This window comes from Pelobates fuscus, chromosome 4, assembly GCF_036172605.1.
Source record: "Pelobates fuscus isolate aPelFus1 chromosome 4, aPelFus1.pri, whole genome shotgun sequence".
Lineage (NCBI taxonomy): Eukaryota > Metazoa > Chordata > Amphibia > Anura > Pelobatidae > Pelobates > Pelobates fuscus.
In genome coordinates this window covers 376429978-376441881 of record NC_086320.1, presented here as the reverse complement: position 1 = coordinate 376441881, position 11904 = coordinate 376429978, and the positions used below count along the sequence as shown (strand labels likewise).

At 39.0% G+C, this 11904-nt stretch overlaps 1 protein-coding gene across 29 annotated transcripts in view; it reads right to left on the bottom strand.

Moving 5' to 3' along the window:
* Positions 1 to 262: 262 nt before the first annotated feature.
* The window catches only part of OBSCN (obscurin, cytoskeletal calmodulin and titin-interacting RhoGEF), a 344733-nt gene continuing 333091 nt past the window's right edge, over positions 263 to 11904 (bottom strand). For all 29 annotated transcript variants that reach the window (XM_063452748.1, XM_063452749.1, XM_063452760.1 and 26 more), the window contains 8 exons: positions 9819 to 9941; positions 9374 to 9541; positions 8458 to 8542; positions 6926 to 7165; positions 6423 to 6646; positions 5354 to 5429; positions 5010 to 5159; positions 263 to 3010 (listed from right to left, as the gene is read on the bottom strand). In XM_063452748.1, the coding sequence (XP_063308818.1) occupies positions 2863 to 3010; positions 5010 to 5159; positions 5354 to 5429; positions 6423 to 6646; positions 6926 to 7165; positions 8458 to 8542; positions 9374 to 9541; positions 9819 to 9941 (1214 nt within the window). In that variant the 3' untranslated portion in view covers positions 263 to 2862. The remainder of the gene's footprint in view (positions 3011 to 5009; positions 5160 to 5353; positions 5430 to 6422; positions 6647 to 6925; positions 7166 to 8457; positions 8543 to 9373; positions 9542 to 9818; positions 9942 to 11904) is intronic.

The following is an 11904-nucleotide window of genomic DNA, read 5'->3' as shown; positions in this document are numbered from 1 at the left end:
AATATCAACTGAATGCATGCATTAACCACTAACCGGTACATTGGTAAAGGACAAACTGAAATGGTCTCATTTGGTTCATATTTAACTAAAAATCCAATTTTATTGTATCGTGAGGGTAAAATAATACATTCAAACCCGTTAACACCAAAAACCATGAAGCCATCTAAAATATATAAAACAATTTGTATAGAAGTGCGACTGTTAATACCATAGATGATTAAGTCGTCTAGCAATAAATAAAAGAACTCGCATTTGAGACAAGTAAATTTGTCAAAATACTGTATTTTGCAAAATCATACAAATAAATCAGACAGGAAAAAAAAGATACATGCAAACTCGACAATCTTCTGGTAATGGATTGTTAAAATATGTTCCCTTAACTCGCCAAAAGTGATAAGTCGATCATATGTGTGTTTTAACGCCATGACTCATAGCCTCTCAGCACAGAGCAACACATATCTGCGCTCCAGGGTTTAAATACCGTAAGCACTGCTGGCTTAGGATGGTATTGTAGATGTGTATATATACTATGGTCAGTTAGCCTGTAGTTTTGAGCAATGTGATATAAGCTGAGACTTTAAGTATGTTATTAGATATTATTAACTAAACCGTGAAGTGCGGTGAATCAAAACGTGAAGAATTCGGACTATGAAGGATTTGACTATTGATGAATTAGAGAAAGTTTCAAATTCAACTTTTGTAAACCGAATGTAGACTTTTATTTCCAATTTGATGTAAATTGTCGTGAATTTTACATTTACTCCAAATTAGTCAAATTGAAAATCACGGTATTAGAGTTTTTCTAATTTTGTTTTTCCTAAAATGTGAAATTTGCTTTGAATTCTTGACATCTAAAAGGACACTTTAGACACCATATCATCTCAAGCTCATTTGATCTCAAAGATGGGCTGTGCTGTTTTTGACTCTCTTAAATTTATTTAGTTTTCTTTAAAAAATGAGGATTTTTAAAGAAATGTCAGGCTAGCAGCAGAGGTGCTACTAGTCTGAAAAAAATAATTAAGAAAAAAAGTATTTATTTAAAACAAATTCGATCCACTTTATTAAATTTAATTATTAATTGGAACACACAAACAAAAGGGGGGTGGGGGCATATTTGGACCAGCATGTCCCTTTAATACTTCAGGGAGTAACCCCATGGATATTCATTTTGTTAGGGGTAGTCATTATGCGCCTGGCTGTTTCATGACTGTAACCTGTCATCTTTGGTTGTGAATGATGTGCATTGCAGTCTACAAGATCTGGGGACACCCTCTGCTTTCATATGTGATTTGTAATAAGAAACGTTGTTGTGAGATTGATGAGAATGTTATGACTGGTGTTGCATTAAAAACAAAAATCAGACCTATACAAACCATTAATAAACACAATACAAACAGAAATCTCCTGTAATATAGCCACGAAGCTGCAACTAAGTAACCCTTTGGCTATCGCACATTTTAGCAACATGATTAAATCCAGTGTGCAACTAACAGCCTCAGTTTACCATCAACAAAATATGTAATACTGAATTACAGACATTCTAATACCTGAGCTACAATAATAATTATCCTTCCAAACACCTGATAGAGAAGTGGGGACCCACAGATCAGTTTTAAGAATCTCCCATCACCTAACTGAACCCATTGCACCATTTTATACCAGTTTTATACCAGTCCCAAGCTATCTTCACAAAGCTGGTGCAGCCATCACATTACCTGGAGTCTGTGACTTGATAATGGAATCTTGGCACAGACAGAAAGCCATGTCCTGGATTAGCAATAAAGAGATCGAAAAAATGCAGCATTTTTTAATCTTAACACGTTGTGACAAAATTCCTAAGCGGTAAAAATGCCACTTTCTTTTCAAATTTACCCAATTTATATTTTCTCCCGTTTGAAACTATGTTTTTAGATATTCTGATTTAAAAATAGTATACTTATATTATTTATAAAAATATCGATCCAACAGGACAGCATGCTATTCACATTTACATATCACCAATATTGGGAAGGGGCAGGAAAGTGAGGGGGTTTATTTTACGCAAATTGTGTCCTAAAAATCACAATACAAAATTTGTGATTCCAGTGTGGACACACATTTCCAGCACACACCTGACCTGTTCCAGACTGGTTGCTATTTTCTAAAAAAGAAAGCAAAACTATTTTGGGTAAGTGGTGCAGCCCCCAGAGAAGGTGACTCAATCAATCCCCAAATGTGCCCTTAGCAATATAATGGGTAAAATAGTGGGCAGATTGGAAGCTGTTACTAAAAATACCTTATACACTGCTTTAATCTGAAAAATATCAAAGAGGGGTGCACACTTTGTACAATGAAGTTGCTCTGAATTACCTTGTTATGGGCCATCAAAGGCGGTTCCTCTCTAATATATAAATAGCTGACCTAAAATATGCAATCCTCCTTTCACCTCTCCCCATACCTCCTGGTTTATTGAATTACGCTGATCTTTCTGTGCGATATGTTTAGGTGGCAGGTTGTACTTTAACTCCAAATACTATTATTGCGGCGCGGAGCCCGTGAACTCTCCCGCCATCGCCATAAATGGGTCCTCCACTTCTACAGTTAGTAGGAATTAACCTTAGTATTAAAAGTCGTCACACTAATTGCAACAGGAAGCAAAGTTTCACTGTCAAACAATCAATACATTTTTCCCTATCGGAGTATATTTTTATGGAAAGCAAATATAACAAAAACAAACTGCAAAATGTTTATAGAAAACAGCTGATATCACCGGTGATCAGAATAACACAGAGTATTATTGGCGTTTTATTCCAGAGAAATACACAGTGAGCTGGCACCCTCTGAGCCTTAGCGCGAGCCGCTCCGTGACACGTGGTCACTGATTTATTGCCTTGGTTCTTTCGTCCTGCGCTCATACAGAAAGCGTCTCAGTTTGTCGCTGGGAAACAGGACAGGTGGTTGCTGTATCGAGGTCAGCCCAGCTTCCTGTAGCCATGGTAGTTTGAGACAGTCTGATGCAGACGGCCTTCCCCTGAAAGACAGAACCAAACAGCATTTGTGAGATCTCTTCTACCTGTTCATGTAACCTGCACAAACGGGCCAATATGCTTCTGGACATTAATTTTCCCAAGATGCAGTGCAATCGTTAGCCCCTGACGAAGGTGCATTAGAACGCACCGAAATGCGCGTCGGGTCCTTTTATTTTATTTATTATTTTGTTCACTTAGCACTATGGGAACACTAGGTGTTTAATTAACTTTATTTGGGTCACCTAAGTTTTTTGTCCAGACAGCACCGCTTATATTAAGAATTGGAACGCCATAAGCATTTGGAGTAGCTATGTCCCTGCCTTCTTGGAGCTCCTAGGGTCAGCATAGAACACCCTTGAAGGTGTTTCCTTAGGAGTTATAGGGATACATATTATTGCTCCTTTGCTTTTACTCCCCTGTTATAGTTGGTACTGTTTGATGCCAATCAGAGGTTGGATTACCTAAGGTAACTGGTATAGTACCATCTCTCCTTCTTTCCGCTTTCAGGGAAAGTATAGAACACCCTTGAAGGTGTTTTTTAGGAGTTGCAGGGATAACTGCTATTTTGACCACTTTTTAGTGGAACTTCTCAGATTTACCAGTGATTAGCCTCATATACTTTGGAGGCGCATTATCTAGGAATCTAGGATTATGCTTCCGTTGGCATCATTTGCAGTATACCAATCTGACTTTGGGCGATTCTTTATTATGTTCATTGTTTAAAGAATCTACCACTATTTTTTATAGCCTGTGCATTCCATTTCTAAGTATATCGTATCTCTCCCTGATTGGTACTCCCCAGTGGCATTATGTGTTCTTATGAATTTCTGTTCTGTTAAAGAACATTATAAAGTATTTTTATTAGAATCTATGCCCTTTATCTGGAGTTACACATCAGGATAATATAGATACTATACAGTGCGTCTGGTTGAGTCATTTATATATATGTTAAACTATTCAGTATCTATTGTATTAAAACCAGCTCATGAGCCTCACTTCGGTGAGCCTCTACATTATCTATTTACTTTTTGTTTAACAATCCAATGTTTTCATACATTTTATGGAACATTTTGGAATATTCCTTGTTGTCACTGGGTTAATACACAAAGGGACACTGCAGTCACCACAACAACTTTATCTTAATGAAGCAGTTTTGGTGTATAGGTCATGCCCCTGCAGTATCACTGATAAATTCTCAGCCATTTAGGAGTTAAATCCCTTTATTTATACAGCCCTAGTCACACCTCCCTGCACGTGACTTGTACAGCCTTCCTAAACACTTCCTGTAAAGAGAGATGTAAAATTTACACTTTTACAACTACCTTTATTGCACAGTCTGTTTAACCCCTTATGGACACATGACGTGTGTGACATGTCATGATTCCCTTTTATTCCAGAAGTTTGGTCCTTAAGGGGTTAATCTAGAATCTCCTATCTTCTACTCTGTTAACAGCCTTCTAGACCCTGCAGGAGCCTCCAGTGTGTGATAAAAGTTCAATTTACAGAGCAGGAAATAGAAACTTATGAAGCATGTTAACATCTGATTGAAAATGAAACCATTTTTTTTTCATGCAGACTGTGCCAGTCACAGCCAGGGGAGGTGTGGCTAGGGTCGCATAAACAGAAACAAAATTGACTGAATTCCTATATGGCAGAGAATTGAGCAGTCAAATTGCAGGGACATGATCTATACACCCAAACTGCTTTACTAAGCTAAAGTTGTCTTGATGCCTATTATAGTATCCCTTTAAGTAGCAAAATATGAGGTTTCCTATTTTTTTTAACTACTAAATGTAATATTTGTTACATCTACTCTAGTGACCTTATAAAACCCTATTGCTATAATATCAGATGACAAATAATAATCAGAGACTGATGTCACCCTAATGATACAAGCTATCGCTGCTTTGTAAGGTGAGGCTGCACGATATTCAGTGGTCAGCACTGTGCAGTACTAGGAAGTGTACTGGTTTGGGTCATTCACAGGGGTACAGTTCGTACCATGGGTTTGTCCATAACGTGCTCTGCAGAAATCGCACAGCTCCTCCAGATAGTCCAACGTAGCATCGTGTTAACCTGATCAGTCCTTTTTTGATATCTTTTTCCAAATCGGAGGCGCTGTCCATATTGAATGGATAATCACCGCTTAACCTAATAATGATAAAATCAAATCAAATATGTTAACAGATATATGGTATCAAACCTAAAGTAGCAACTTAGTAGTTTAATTGGTGATCTGCCACTTCTGTTTTGGGGTGATCGAATTTATATTTATATATTCCTGGGGTTATAGAAATGATAATAAATGTTGAAATGATCACAGTGTTTATTGCATTAATACTCACATTATAAATGCTGTGATGCCGACAGCCCATACATCTGTAGGGGGAACAGCCCCCTGTTCTTCTAATACTTCTGGAGCTAAGTCAAACAGAGACCAACTAACATTAGAATAAAGGGCTATATTTTTCAGTTTATTCACAAAATACAATGTTTTTCTTTGTTTTTGCAAAAAAAAAACCCCACAGAAATGTATCTGCGTGGTTTGGCACCATTTGAGTATGTTTTCTGCTATGCCCCCACGGTTAGATCTCACTCAGTTGAAAGGTTTTGCTGTTGGGACCAAGTGACCACAGCTCCCGTGTAGAGGAGAACAGATATCAAGTATCCAATGAAGTAAATATGGTACTCTCAGATTCAAACCGCTGCGGTTCGCGCAAATACATAGAAAAGACTTGTAGCATTCGGCAGGAATAAATTCATTTGAAGGTGAGCAAACGTTTGTTTATTGCATCAATGCTTACATAACATGGATTGATGACTGCTGCAGCGACATTAATAAAATGTATCTTTGGAAACTGGGTAACTGTGTCTGTCTATGCTAAACAGTATGATAGTGTTGGAGATCTTATGGCCGCTACATTTTACCTCAGCAGAGCGTCACCCTGTGCCTTGTTAGGTCTTTTGTGGTCACTTCTAAATAATGATTAATTAATTCTGCTTATAGCAACAACAACAAAAAAAAGTTTGGTCATTGTGGGTAGTACCAGCCTTAACCTGGGTTTTAACCCTATTGTCACAGTTAACGACAATTAAATCCCAACAGGGAGAACCAATATCTGCTATTGAATGATGTGAACAATTCTGAAAAGGAAGAGTTACTCAAATCAATAGAGTCTAAATAGCAAGGGAAAGTGGATACATTTTAAACAGCAGTCTTATAATTGACCACAATGTATCCAGTGACTCTCTAGGCTTTATTACTCCAATGCCAATTAAATCACCGATTATGTGATATATGTAACTGCTATTAACTAAATTGTAAAGTTGTAAAGTAAGTTACCAGCAGTTACATAAGGTACATTTTCAATTAGTGTTCGCAGTACAGGTTAGATGAGTTTGTGCCAAACGTACCCATGGCTTCCAGGTAGTCCATGTTGGTTTGGACGGTAATGTCTTTGTCCGGAGAGTAAAACTGTGCATGTCCGAAATCGAGTATTTTGAGCAGTTTGTGTTCAGTAACTATCATGTTTTCTGATCTCAAGTCCAAGTGGAGGATTTGTTTGCTGTGGATAAACTCTAGTGCACTGAGCATCTGCCACAGGTAATTCCTCACCTCCACTTCTGAGTAGGAGATCCTGGGGAGACAGAACGTCAAAAACATTGCACCCCAAAACCACAGCAATTCTGGAGCAGAGTTTTAAAATGGACAATCACCTGTGGTAACTAATGGAGCTTTCTTGCCAAATGATCTACCTGTAGAGCTTTGCTTTTAATACATTGTTACTGGAAAATCTAAAGCAGTCTATAAGTTATATTACCATTTAATATACTTCACCTGTATTCAAGCTATCTTTAAGAATATAACCCTTTATAACCCCCGATAACTCTAATTTAAAGCCCGGTCATTATCATACCCTTCAGACAAATACTGTAACAGCCCAACCCCTTCACACAGCTCCAAGATGAGGACGAGATGATGAGGACTCAGGTAGGCACTGTGTAACTGTGCAATGTTGGTGTGATGTAACTTTTTCAGAGTAATATATTCTGTCAGTGTGCTCTCCTTTGTCTCTGCTCTGTACGGGATTATTTTAGCAGCCAGAACTCTTCCACTTGACTTCTCCCTGCAAGGTTTGACGATGCTGAAGCGACCCCTGAGAAAATGAAAATACAAAATAACACGAGTATAAATGTCTTTTCCATGTGTCAGGTTAGTTGATTTTTCCTTTTCTAAAGGGACACTGCAGGTAATATAACCATTTTATCTCAGTGAATTGGTTATAGTGCGTGGAGTCCCTTGGCACTGTCCCTCCGTTCAACGTTAAACCATTTTCCAGAAGTTTAACACTAAGGGAAGGTTCCTGGTCACCCAGAGCCCAGCCCCTACTGGAGGTGTGGCTAAGACAGAGATTACACGTTTCCTTCTAGCCATACCAGCAGTGGGCTCTGTGATAGGCTGAAAGTAGTCAGCTGACACTCTTAGTCAATCACAGCTGCCCACCGCTGCACAATCTAATTCTTCCTCATTAGTCCAAGGAGCACAGATGGGATGGGCTGGCATGGAGTCTTGTTAATCATTAAATATTAAAAACATTTTAACATTGAAAGGAAGGGGATTTCAGACACTATAAACACTTCAATGAGATGAAGCAGCTATGGTGCCTACAGTGTCCCTTTAAAAATATTTCAAGTGAAAGCAAGAACATGAAAGGAAATGAGGTAGTTAAACAGGATGAGGAGGGCATATTGAAGAGAGGAGAGATGGAACGAAGATAAAAGAGAGAAGTTGGGGAATGACATGGCAATAATAGGTGGGTTTGGTAATAGCGCTCGATTGAGTTGAGGGATTGGCATGAGCCTAGTCACCTAGTGTATCCTGGAAGATGGGTGTGTGAGAGAGATAGGACTGGATGGAGAACAGGGATTGAAATGGCCATAACTACGTGAACTTAGTCATCAGGACAGCATAGACGGGAATATGATATTTAGTTACATTTAAAATATATGAAGCTCTTAATGTAAAACACATCTAGTCATACTCAACCCAACAGCACACAAGCAATCTGTGTCACACGTTAGGATCAAGTTAAAAAGTGTTCACTCATTTTAATAATATTTTTAAAACACATTTTGGGCGATTTGTGCTAGGAGTATATACAGAATATATTGTGGCTCCCATACTCTCCATGGAGGCCTGAACAGGTAACTTACAAAGAAAGTAAAAAATAGTAAAAGGGATGAGTTAATTCCAGGTGCATGCTGGGACATAGTAATGGCTATGGCATAGTAACAGCTCTATTGATTAATGCTAAATATTTGTCCGAATTTCAATACAAATACATTTTCATAAATTATAATTATCTTTTCATTTTACTTTTTTTTTTACTCTCGTCTGTGGAAGCAAAATATAATACAAGGAAAGAGTTTAAAAGGCACAACACCCCACCTTATCCCCTCCTTTGGTAGAGTGAGTCTCTCCGCAGTCTCCGCAGGGTCACACGACTCTTGTTGTTCAGACAAACGTTGGTTCACTAAAAACGGAAATTAAATTATGTTGCTTTCCAAAACTAAAAACAAAGAAATATTTGATAGATATTTAGGCTTTTGGTTTTAAACGGAAATCCATTTATCTTTTCTAATCTATGTAATAAGTTAATAAGTGTAGATAATTCTATATTTTTGCACAGCATAAGATAATGTATTTTTTGTTTTATTCGTATCACTCTCCCAATGTTACATGCAAAAACAAACTCTGTTAACAAGTTACATGTGGCCAATGAACTCCTTGAACATTGAAGCTGACAGTTAATTAGATAATTACAAACCTTGGGATGTTGCTTGCCCCAGTCACAGACAACTGGAACATCGGTATGTGTTCATTGTTGGTGGAATTAAAGTGCTTATTGCCTATATTAACTACAACTGCAAGAATATATGTGTTAACTCTGCAGCACAAGCGCCTCGCAAAGGCTTTAGAAAGGTCTATCCAAACATAGAACACTTGCTTGCATTGTATCTGTTTGAGTAAAGTCACCCAGTCACCTAATTAAGAACTTTTCTTGAGTTCCACTCAGAACCTCAATGCGGGATTGTATATGATTTCCTTTCCCTCTACCGTAATGGACGTGAGCCCACAAGGCTCATGGTTACAGTGCACTATACATACACACTATGGAGAGGTCAGGTTCTGAAAATTGATGGAAGGATGTAAAAATGGAGGAGTCCTCAATGGAAATTACCCGCTGGTGGCCTTGGCTTACATTGGTTTCCCTGGTTTCCATTGCACCATTTTTCAAAATATAACACTTTCAAAAATCTGCCTCGTGTATTTTAAAATGCCACGGTCCCATTTAATAACTTACCAGAACTTAGCCTCCCAATCCGCACACTAGGAGATGGGTTACTGTAAGGCCCAATCCCTGCCTTACTGATACAAGCAATCCGGAAGGAGTAATCATACCCTACCGAGAGGTTATGGGTAGAGTAGCAGCAGTCAGAAATATCTAATGTGAGCATTCTCCATTCTTCGCCTGTAAAAGACACACAAAGAAATATGGTTGTTTTACAACTGAGGAAACATTTTCTAAGTTTCTCTGGCCCTAATAACTGATCTTCTCTGGCCCTAAATTCAAGATCTTCAGCAGAAGGAATGAAGAGTTACAATCAAGAAAGTAGACAGACTTTGCAGCCTTACTTTCAAATAGATACATTCTTTATTGTATTTGCTTTGATCACTTAATTTCACAATGTTGGACTTGGACCGAACTTGTTGATGAGCAATGCTCAGCTCTCCCCTGTGAATGTTACCTTCCCTCTTGTATTGCAGAAAATATGTCACGGGAGCGCTCGATTCCACCGGTTTCCATACAATCATGGCACCATCCTTGTAGACCTCTGCAATTTCAGGACTGGTGGGGCAGCACGGGATTTCTGAAGTACGAGACAGACCCCGTAAGTTACAGACATAAATATCATAGTAGGAAATGCTACAAATACATGACACCACATCGAAGGAAGCAGGACATCCCATTTAAATAACATAATGTTATAATAATATATGTGACAAAGTGCCCTTCGCCACATTGTCCTGGAGAGGCTTGCTTGCCTGCCTCCTCCCCTGTGACTATGGCCCCTGGGAGATTGTACCCTCTTAAACCAGCATTTGGGCTTATGGACTTTTATTGGACTGTGTATGGCCCTTTAAGTCGGTGGGCACATTGTAACTTTGGTGAACAATGCCCCTTTAAGACTATGGCCCCTGGAAGATATTGCCTGTTAAAGACTATTTTAGCAGATTGGATTTTAAAAGACTTGCTGCCCCTTTAATTTGTATTGGAGCAGTTCTGCAGCTTTAAATTGGCACTTCGGATGCAGCCGAAGTGCCAAAGTAGTCGAAGTGGCCGCCATTCAACAAACAAACACGTGGTGGCGGCCATCTTTGTTCATTCGAACGAGGTCAGCGGTATGTGTAGCCAAATCCATGTAACTGAAATCGGCTACACATTTCAACGAACACCGCTGACCCTTACCCTCTCCTACACTCCGTTTTCAGCTGCAGAGACTAAGTCCCGTTCGGCAGTTTGAAATCACTGCTATACTAAGCTAAATGCACAAACTGCCCCGTTCGTGCATTCAAATTTTTCATTTTTCAGTGTAAAATAGACCGACCGCACAGCCCAAATCTATGGAACTGTTTGGGCAGGAAAATGTGCCTGAGGTCGGTCATAAAGGACTCCCAGTTAACTTTTTATCTACGGCGGGGATTTGTATGATTTCTGACAGTGTTTATGTTTAAAGTGTGCTGATTCTGAATATGTCATTTATGAAGATTGGACGTATATTTTTAAAGTTATAGTGCATGTATAAAAACTGTATTTTTCCTGTCTGTGATAATTATGTTAACCCATTGTGTACCATAATTATATCACAGGCAGAGGGGGAGGATTTTGTGTATAATTGCTGGGAGTGTTTTCTGTAATGTACGTGTGTTATTGGTTGTTCTGTAAAACCCTGTGGGTGATCCTATGTAGGGAAAACCTGCATAAAAGAAGGCCCTTTGGTGCCAAGTAAAACAGATATTCTTGACCCTCAACACGTAGTCTTGTCTCGTGATTGGAGGGGACAGCTATATTTACACTGGGGATTGCTATGCTCTGCATGCTCCCCTGAGCTTTAATCACTTAGCTCTTTTAAGAGCTTGTTCCTGATACGCTCTCCTGGAGGAGAGGTCTTCCCCACACGGTCCTGGAGGACAGAAGCTGATCCAGGGTGGACGGAAGACGGCGAGGCTCCAGTTAAGCTACGGCGGTTGTGGAGTCTGCGGTGGTTGTGGTGTCCGGTGCGGTGCTTGTGGTCCTCGGCGCAAGCTAGGAAGCGTCCATTAACGGAAGGTTCCATTACAATATATATTAACACAATGCCTCCCTGTCTTTAATTACATTGCCTTGTGTGTGTTTTTTAGATGTGTAATTTAGTTAGTAGCAATATAATCCAATTTCATCAGAATGATCAGTGTATTTTTGAAACATGGGATAACATTTGTTTGATCTTAACATATAGCCAGTACTTTTGTGTAAAATAAAATCACTGTTGCCCATTTAGAGATGAAAACCTGGTTTAGCTTGTTGTGATGGAGATGTGCCTGGACTGAACTTCTACAATTCTCTAAATTCCACAAACTCAAAGGTTGTATAATCTGTGTTATTAGGGCTAGTTATTATTACCTCAGGGCTTATAATGTAGCCCATGGAGCAAACACAATTACAGGACAGAATGTTTTATTAATGTTTGGGGGGCAGGATTTTAGACATGTGATTATGGAGGCGGGGTCTAAGAGAATATAGCATGGCCATCTTAGAGAGTGGCCATTTTAATTTACAACTTACACTAACCT